Source organism: Babylonia areolata, chromosome 4 (genome assembly GCF_041734735.1).
Source record: "Babylonia areolata isolate BAREFJ2019XMU chromosome 4, ASM4173473v1, whole genome shotgun sequence".
Lineage (NCBI taxonomy): Eukaryota > Metazoa > Mollusca > Gastropoda > Neogastropoda > Buccinidae > Babylonia > Babylonia areolata.
Genome location: NC_134879.1, coordinates 44,343,658 through 44,353,657, shown reverse-complemented (window position 1 = coordinate 44,353,657; position 10,000 = coordinate 44,343,658). Strand labels below are relative to the sequence as shown.

Sequence of the window (10,000 nt, the reverse complement as noted above, 5' to 3'; positions counted from 1 at the left end):
GGTCTGCACGTGCTGAAGTGGCTGCAGGCCCGGGGACTGCTGGACGTTCACGTCATTGACAACCGGGAGGAGAACGCCATCTTCGAGGTCCTCAGGAGGAGCGGGCACGATCCGGTAGGTTGGTTTGGGTTCCGGGGTGCCGGGGTCGTGCATGTATGTGTCGTGTGTGTCGCCTGTGTGTGTGTGTGTGTGTGTGTGTGTGTGTGTGTGTGTGTGTGTGTGTGTGTGTGCGATCCATTTCTTGATGACGTCTGATACCCTTCTGGCTTGGAGAGAGTAGGTGTAGTAAGGTAAAGGAAGGGCAATTTCCATCATCAGGTCATGCTAATAGCCCTGTAGATTGCCGTGGCCATAAAAGTTTGAGATGAGGGGATATATCAAAGAAAGAGAAAACTAAGTTCGAGAGAAGCGCCGAAGTTGTGAAATCATGAGGAACACAACTATCGTTTTATACGCTGAAGTTGTGAAATCATGAGGAACACAACTATCGTTTTATACGCTAAAGTTGTGAAATCATGAGAAACACAACTATCGTTTTATACGCTGAAGTCGTGAAATCATGAAGAACACAACTATCGTCTTATACACTGAAGTTGTGAAATCATGAGGAACACAACTATCGTTTTATACGCTGAAGTTGTGAAATCATGAGGAACACAACTATCGTTTTATACGCTGAAGTTGTGAAATCATGAGGAACACAACTATCGTCCTATCACCCCTCCTCCCACCCACCTCCCTTGAAAAAAAATGATAATAATGTAAAGATAAAGAAAGAAAAGACTTGAAAAATAAGAAAGGACTCCAAATTCCAAACTGTTATCAATGGATGAAGTTGTCACAAGAATTAGAATGGAGAAAAGAAAGGCGATGTCCTGTCCAAGCAGACTGGTATAAGTCTGTTTGATTTGAGAAGAATCAGCTTCTAACGATACATATCGACTCGCTGGCCGAAGCAGACCGGAATCATTCCGCTCTCTGCAGCAAAGCAGAATTCGCAGTGTTATAAACAAGTGTCATTTTATTAGCTAGTCTGACTGTCTTTCTGTTTGTCTGTCGTCTTCTTCTTCCTTCATACGGCCAACATCATTTTACTGATGATTCTGTCCATCCCTATATCTTTCAATTGTTAAATGTTATTTGTCCGATATATAGCCGGCATCAGCCCTGTCTCTTGTCTGCCTTTCTGTCTGTCTTCCTGTGTGAACGCACTTCTCTCTCTCTCTCTCCCTCTCTCTCTAAAATGCCTTCTCTCTCTCTCTCTCTCTCTCTCTCTCTCTCTCTCTCTCTTCCAACCACACCCCTCCTCTCTCTTTGTCATGTTTGACAACCTATTTGCCTATTGTCTGCCCATTGGTGTTTCAGACCGATTCTCATCTTATATGTGAGAGAAAAAAAGTCTGACTCTCTCTCTCTCTCTCTCTGTGCTTTTTGGCCTGCTCGCCTTCCTGTGCGCCTGAGTTAGTTTGTGTGTGTGTGTGTGTGTGTGTGTGTGTGTGTGTGTGTGTGTGTGTGTGCTGTGTGTATGCCTGTCTGTCTGTCTGTCTGTCTGTCTGTTCTTGTCTGTGGAAAAGAAAGCCTACGGCGATCGGTTACTGAAAGTTGACCTTTAATGTGGCGGTGTGTGTGTGTGTGTGTGTGTGTGTGTGTGTGTGTGTGTGTGTGTGTGTGTGTGTGTGTGAGTCTGTCTGTGTGTGTCTGTGACTGTGTGTCTGTGTCTGTGTGTCTGTGAGAGAGAGGAAGACAGAGACAGAGAGAGAAGGGGTTGAGAGATGTCCATTGCCAAAAAAAAGAAACAACCCATCTCAGACAAGTTTAATGGATGGCACAGAACACGCAAAAAAGGATGAATCATAAAACCACCCGTGTTGTTCTTTACTTTATTTTATTTTTTTAAATTAAAAAAAACCCAACAACACCATAAAAACAACAAAACCAGTCGTCGTATCAATTTCCATCCTGAAATGACTGTCGAGCGAAGAGGACAAGGGCAGGGAGCATACCAAATAAGACAAAACAAAGCAAAACGAAACAAAGCAAGTAAACAAACGAGCATCAAAACAAACAAACAAACAAATGCACAGACACACAAACGAATAAAACCAAAACCCTCGCTGAGCTCTCGAGTGTGTGTGTGTGTCTGTGTGTGTGATTTTATTGTATTATTCGTTAAAAAAAAGTGTGTTTTTTTTTTTTTTTTTGCTGGTTGGAAGGATTTGGAGTTGGGACGAGGAGTGGTGGTGTTTTTTTGTTGTTTTTTTTTTGTTGTTGTTTTTTTTTTTTTGTTGTTTTTTAAATTTATATTACTAATATGTAATTTAGATGATTACACAACCACTTTGTATTTAGCCAGTGTTGAGAAAACTTTCCTGTCTCTTCATTGGCACACGGAACTCACAGTCGTCTGATGAACTTGTCACAGAGCGTAACAGTCATAATAATATATCAATCAATCAATCAATCAATCAAAAACACTTTATTAATCCACATGGAAATTAAGTTGTGCAATCACAGGCTCATTGTAAACACTGGCATAAAATCATGCGCAACATAAGAAGAGATTAAAACTAGTCAAATAAGAATTCCCAATAGCTGACGATATACTAACCCCCCCACTCCCCACACACACATACTCATGTTAAGACAATAGGGTATTGCACAACAATATTTACAAATGAAAACATCCAACAACAAAAAAGGGCATAAGATTACTAAAAATGACATGCGCGCACGCACGCACACACACCCACACACACACACACACATGCACACACACACACACACACACACACACACACACACACACACACACGTTAAGACCATAAGGTATTGTACAACAATACATAAATAAAAACATCAAGGGAATAAATCGTATATATAAGTAAAATGCACACACACACACCCACACACACACACGCACACACACACACTCACACACACACAAACAACGTATGCATGCACATAACATATGTCACGCCAATAAGATTAGAACATTAACATTAAGATACATGAAATCCAAGTAAAATAAGAAAATATTTAAAAATCACTTCCGATCACACACACACACAAATGCTTGCTTGCCCGTGCTCACCCGCTCAGTCCCACATGCACGCATAATGTCTGCTCCCATACACTCGTCTGCTGGTGAAGTTCAGGTGTTGCTGTGGCGAGGGGGCTTGGGGGGTGGGAGGGTTCACTTAGTGTATTGGATGTTTTGATTGTGTGCGCGAATGGCTGTAGGAATAAATGAATTAATGTATCGAGATGTTCTTGCGCGTGGAGCTCTAAACCTACCACTTATGTCTGACCTTCTGCTATTAATGTCATCATGTAGTGGGTGTCTTACGTCGGTCAAAATTGTTATTAGTCTGTCAGTCAGTTTTCTATTGTGCATGTCGCTAAAGGTGTCTTGTCTTATACCCACCACCCCACCCGCTTTCCTAATGACTTTTTCCAACCTGTCTTTGTCATGTTTGGTCAGGTTTCCCCCCCAGCACACGGCTCCGTATGTTAAAACACTACAGACAACAGATGTGTAAAACATTTGGAGCATCTGCTTGCATACATTAAAAGATTTCATTTTTCTAAGACCGTACATGCGACTGTTGCTCTTTTTAATGAGTGCAGTTGAGTTTTCATTCCAAGACAGCTTATTGTCGATTATCACACCGAGATATTTGTATGAGTCTACTTGTTCGACCACTTCATTTTTTGTGATGATTTTACTTAAAGTTGATTTCTTTTTTCTGAAGTCGATTACAAGCTCTTTGGTTTTGCCAACATTCAGCTCAAGGAAATTTTCTTCACACCAGTTCACAAACCTGTCAATTTCTCTTCGGTAGTCAGTGTCATCGTCATCAGTAATAAGTCCTGTCAGTGCGGAGTCATCTGCAAACTTAACGAGGGGACACGAATTGGTCAGACTTCTGCATTCAGCCGTATACAAGGTAAAAAGAAAAGGCGAGAGGACTGTACCTTGTGGTGCACCTGTGTTTGTGAAAGAGACAGTAGACATAAAATCATTTAATTTTACAAACTGAGGCCTTTTAGTAAGATAGTCTAAAACCCATAAAATCGTCGGAAAAGCGAGTCCCATGTGCATCAGCTTTTTTGCTAAGAGGTGAGGTTGAATTGTATTAAAAGCACTAGAAAAATCAAAGAACATCAAGCGGACACAGGTATTTGATTTGTCTAGGTGTTCATAGATTTTGTTCAAGACAAACAGTATTGCATCATCCGTACATCTGTTTCTCCTGTATGCAAATTGCAAGGGGTCTAAAAATGGTTTGACAGACTCCTGCAGATAGACAAGTATCACTCTCTCAAAAACTTTCATCACAGCAGATGTCAGTGCTACAGGACGGAGGTCATTCATACATGAAACATGTGTTTTCTTAGGTACAGGTATAATGCAGGAAGTTTTCCAGATAGATGGTATTTTGCATTCACTAAGAGACTGATTAAAAATAATTGTTAAAATCTGGTAGAGCTGAGCTGCACAGTATTTCAGTGTATTTGATCGGATCATATCAGGACCAGGTGCTTTGTTTGGTTTCACTCGTTTTAATTGTGAAAGCACTTCCTCTTCAGACACAACAATGCATTCGTCCTTCTTAACATTTAAAATATCACTTAAATCTTGTCTTTCTGCGCTAAAATCGTGACAATCAAAACGAGCAAAAAAGTCATTCAGTTTGTTTGCTTCTTCTTCTGATGATGATAAAACCGTTTCTTTCCCCCCCTTCCTACCTTTGTATCCACTCATTAGTTTCATCCCTTCCCACACCCCTTTCATGTTGTTGCTGAGTAATTTGTTTTCTATTTTCCGCTTATAGTTTTCTCTGCCCTCTTGCAAGTCTTTCTTAACCTGTCTTTGTGCTTCCCTAATCTCTTCTTTTACCCCTCCCTTAAAAGCACTTTTCTTAGCATTAAGAGTACCTTTGATCCGTTTCGAAATCCAGGGTTTGTTATTGGCAAAAATTTTAACATCTCTAGCTGGAACAACACAATCTTCACAAAACTTAATGTAATCTGTAACTGTATCTGTTAATTCACATACATTGTCCGTGGCCTCAACAAACACATTCCAGTCTGTGCACTCAAAACAGCCTCTTAAGGTGTCAATGGAGTCAGCTGACCAGTCACGCACTGACACTTTCACAGGCGGCTGACGTTTCACTAAAGGTCTGTAACGTGGCAACAGATAGGTTAGGCTGTGGTCAGAACGTCCAAGGGGTGGCAGCTGTACAGAAGAATAAGAATCCGGTACATTAGAATAAAACAAATCAATTGTCTTGTTCTCGCGGGTTGGGACAGTAACATGCTGGTAAAAATTTGGAAGTGTCTTTTTAAGAGAACAGTGATTAAAATCCCCGGTTAAAAGTTTCAAAGAGTCAGGTGCCTTTGCCTCAAGATCGTGTACGTGGCTGGCAATTGCGTTCTCTGCTTCACTCGCACTGGCTTTGGGGTGAATATACACAACTGTCAGTTGCACGTGAGAAAATTCCCGTGGCAAGTAGTATGGCCTGATTCCAAGGGTCATGAACTCTAACACAGGTGAGCATTCCTTGTGTGTGACAGTGATGTTGTTTGGATGACACCATTGTTTGTTGATAAAAACACACACCCCACCTCCCCCCTTCTTCCCCGCATCTTCAGTCCTATCCCCCCTGAATAAACTAAAACCATCTAACGACACTTGTTCATCAGCAATAAAACTGTTTAGCCACGTTTCTGTAAAACACATTAAACTGCACGTTTTAAAATCGGAGCAGGATAAAATGTTGGCCGAAAGTTCGTCTGTTTTGTTTCTGAGTGATTGCACATTGCTATGCTTATAATTATATTCAAAATAATGTTTCTTAATTCTTTCTGTTTTTACAATAAGAATACCAGTTATTGCCTGCAGTGTGTGGATGGATGTATGAAACGGTGTATGGGATTTTTTTTTTTTTTTTTTTTTTTACATTTTGTGACTTCGTAATATTCTTCGTAATATTCGTAAAAGCTGTTGTTGACTTTTACAGTTATGGTCCCCATGTTGTTTACTTGTCTATGTTGTGATAATGCAGCTGACCAAATTTCTCCAGTTGGAGATAATAAAGTTATTCTTATTCTTAATATTGTTTGTTGGCCCTCGATCTCCGCTCGAGGAAAAACAGTCATTGAACTTACGTACAATAATCTGAGGATTTTCCTTCTTTTCCCTTTTCATTTTCTTCTTTCTTTCATTCTTTCTTTTTTTTTTTTATCTTTCTTTCTTTTCTTTCTTTGACCCTCGATCTCTGCTCGAGGAGAAACAGCCATTGACCTAACGTACAATAATCTGAGGATTTTCCTTCTTTTCCCTTTTCATTTTCTTCTTTCTTTCTTTCTTTCTTTTCCTTCTTTCTTTTTTCGTTTTCTTTTCTTTCCTTTCTTTCTTTCTTTCTTTGTCCCTCGATCTCTGCTTGAGGAGAAACAGTCATTGATATTATGTACAATAATCTGAGGACTTTCTTTCTTTTCTCCTTTCATTTTCTTCTTTCTTTCTTTCTTTTTTCGTTCTTTCTTTTCTTTCTTTCTTTCTTTCTTTGACCCTCGATCTCTGCTCGAGGAGAAACAGTCATTGACCTAACGTACAATAATCTGAGGATTTTCCTTCTTTTCCCTTTTCATTTTCTTCTTTCTTTCTTTCTTTCTTTCTTTTCCTTCTTTCTTTCTTTCTTTTTTCGTTTTTTCTTTTCTTTCTTTCTTTCTTTGACCCTCGATCTCTGCTCGAGGAGAAACAGCCATTGACCTAACGTACAATAATCTGAGGATTTTCCTTCTTTTCCCTTTTCATTTTCTTCTTTCTTTCTTTCTTTCTTTCTTTCTTTTCCTTCTTTCTTTCTTTCTTTTTTCGTTTTCTTTTCTTTCCTTTCTTTCTTTCTTTCTTTGACCCTCGATCTCTGCTTGAGGAGAAACAGTCATTGACATTATGTACAATAATCTGAGGACTTTCTTTCTTTTCTCCTTTCATTTTCTTCTTTCTTTCTTTCTTTCTTTTCCTTCTTTCTTTCTTTCTTTCTTTCTTTTTTCGTTCTTTCTTTTCTTTCTTTCTTTCTTTCTTTGACCCTCGATCTCTGCTTGAGGAGAAAGTCATTGACATTATGTACAATAATCTGAGGACTTTCTTTCTTTTCTCCTTTCATTTTCTTCTTTCTTTCTTTCTTTCTTTTCCTTCTTTCTTTCTTTCTTTTTTCGTTTTCTTTTCTTTCCTTTCTTTCTTTCTTTCTTTGACCCTCGATCTCTGCTTGAGGAGAAACAGTCATTGACCTAACGTACAATAATCTGAGGATTTTCTTTCTTTTCTCCTTTCATTTTCTTCTTTCTTTCTTTCTTTCTTTTCCTTCTTTCTTTCTTTCTTTTTTCGTTCTTTCTTTTCTTTCTTTCTTTCTTTCTTTGACCCTCGATCTCTGCTTGAGGAGAAACAGTCATTGACATTATGTACAATAATCTGAGGACTTTCTTTCTTTTCTCCTTTCATTTTCTTCTTTCTTTCTTTCTTTCTTTTCCTTCTTTCTTTCTTTCTTTCTTTCTTTCTTTTTTCGTTCTTTCTTTTCTTTCTTTCTTTCTTTCTTTGACCCTCGATCTCTGCTTGAGGAGAAACAGTACAATAATCTGAGGATTTTCCTTCTTTTCCCTTTTCATTTTCTTCTTTCTTTCTTTCTTTCTTCCCTCCTTTCTTTCTTTCATTTTGCCCTCCTTTCTATCTTTCTTTCCTTTTCTTCTTTTTTTTTTTCACTGAACATTTCTTTTTTCTTTCTCTCTGTCTGTCTTTTTATCTTTCCTTCTTTCTTCCTTCTTTCTTTTCGTTGTTCTTCTTTCTGTCATCTGTTTTTCTGTATTGCTTTATGTTTGTCTGTCTGTCTCTCTTTCTTGCCTTTCTTTCTTTATTTCTTTCTTGCCTCCTTTCTTTCTCTCTTCCTTCTTTCTTCCCTCCATTCTTTCTGTCTTCCTTTCATTTTTTTCTTTTTTCCCCCGACTTATCATTTATTCATTTCTCTCCGTCTGTCTTTTTATCTTCGTTTCTTTCTTCTTTCTTTCTATCTTTCTTTTCGTTGTTTTTCTTTCTGTCATTTTTTTTCTGTGTTGCTTTCTATCTGTTTGTCTCTGTCTTGTCTTTCTTTCTTATATTCATTGTTTTTCTATTTTTTCTTTCTTTTTTCTTTCTTTCTTACTTTCTTTCCTTTTTTTTCATTAACCGTTTCTTTCTTTCTTTTTGTCTGCCATTTTATCTTTGTTCCTTTCTTCTTTCTTTTGATTCGTTGTTCTTCTTCCAGTCATCTTATTTTTTCTGTGTTACTTTCTGTCTATCTCTCTTGTCTTTCTTTCTTTCTTACATTCTTGGTTTCTTTCCTTCTTCCTTTTCTTCTTTCATTGTTCCATTGTTCTTTCTTTCTTTTTCTTTCTTTCTTTCTTCCATTCTTGGTTTCTTTCTTTCTTCCATTTCTCTTTCTTTCTTTTTCTTTCTTTTTCTTTCTTCCATTCTTGGTTTCTTTCTTTCTTCCATTTTTCTTTCTTTCTTTCCTTTTCCTTCTTTCTTACATTCTTGGTTCCTTACTTTCTTCCAGTTTTCTTTCTTTCTTTCTCGCCTCGTTCGTAGGCGCCACTCTTGCGGTGCAAGGTTGTCCTTTACATATGAAATCGTGACGGGGCATATTCTGATGTGTGTTTCATTTTTGCTTTGAGAAATTGAACATATACCAGGTTCTCGACTTACTAGTATTTCGCCTATCGTGTATGCGCGCGCGCGCGCGCGTGTGTGTATGTGTGCGTGCGTGCGTGTATGTGTGTGTGTGTGTGTGTGTGTGTGTGTGTGTGTGCAAGAAAGGGATATATATATATATATATATATATATATATATATATATATGTATGTATGTATGTATGTATGTATGTATGTTTTTGTGATGTTATCATATTGTACGTGATCACGAATTTTGTTTTGTCTTGTTCCATTCTGTTCCAACACTCTCTCACTCACTCATTAACCCATTCACTCACTCACTCACTCACCCACCCACTCACTCATTCTTTCGATCAACCAGTCAATAAATCAATTCATGTAACAGACATCAAGAAGAAAAAAAAAACTTATTCATGTTGGCCTCTGATGTCCTTCAAACCATTTAAACAAGGAGTGACAGTTAATAATGGACAACGAACAATGCTGAAAGCCCGCAAGCCCTTGCGTTTCGCCTTGAAGAGAGTGCGTTTGAAGAACCTATGAAAAAAAGAAGAAAGATATATATATATATATATATATATATATATATATATATATATATATATATATATATACATGTGTGTGTGTGTGTGTGTGTGTGTGTGTGTGTGTGAATTTAAAAAAAAAACAAAAAAAAAAACAGTAGTGTTGCTGCGGTGCGATATGTATTGATCATAATCTGGTGTCTTGTCAAACGGTGTGTGCATTTTCATTTGAAGTCTACCCATCTTCCTTTGCCTGTGATTGGTCTGTCTTCGCTTCTCTTTGTATTTTTCTTGTCTGTCTGTCTGTCTGTTTGTCTGTGTGCCTGTCTGTCGTTGTCTTTGTCCCCATCTGTCTTCTTCATTGTCTGTGTGTGTCGAACTATCTTCACCATTCTGTGTGTCTTTCTCTGTCACTTTCTGTCTGTCTGTCTGTCTGTCTCCCTCTCCCATTCTGTCAATATATATAAAAATGTTTGTCTTTTTCTCCATCTGTCCGCTGCTTTGTCTGTCTTTCTCTGCCTCTGTGTCTGTCACGCACACACACCACCCTCCCCCACATGCCTCCCACCTCCACCCTCTCCACACACACACACGGAGGAGGGGGGCGGGGGGGGGGGGGTTGGAGAGAAAGGAATACCATCGTTTACTCTTCCCTTTGATTCCAGTTAGCAAAAAAAAAAAAAAAAAAAAAATCGAGTTCTTCATTTTAAACTTTCGCATGTATTCTTTCTCTGTCTCTGTCTCTTTGTCTCTGTCTCCATCTCTC

General features: G+C 38.4%; 1 protein-coding gene across 1 annotated transcript in view; it reads left to right on the top strand.

The window, feature by feature from the left end:
• Positions 1 to 10,000, top strand: part of LOC143281702 (uncharacterized) — a 98,654-nt gene that overhangs the window by 598 nt on the left and 88,056 nt on the right. Inside the window, exon 1 of the mRNA XM_076586958.1 lies at positions 1 to 114. This exon is cut by the window's left edge and continues 598 nt beyond it. Within this exon, the coding sequence (XP_076443073.1) occupies positions 1 to 114 (114 nt within the window). The remainder of the gene's footprint in view (positions 115 to 10,000) is intronic.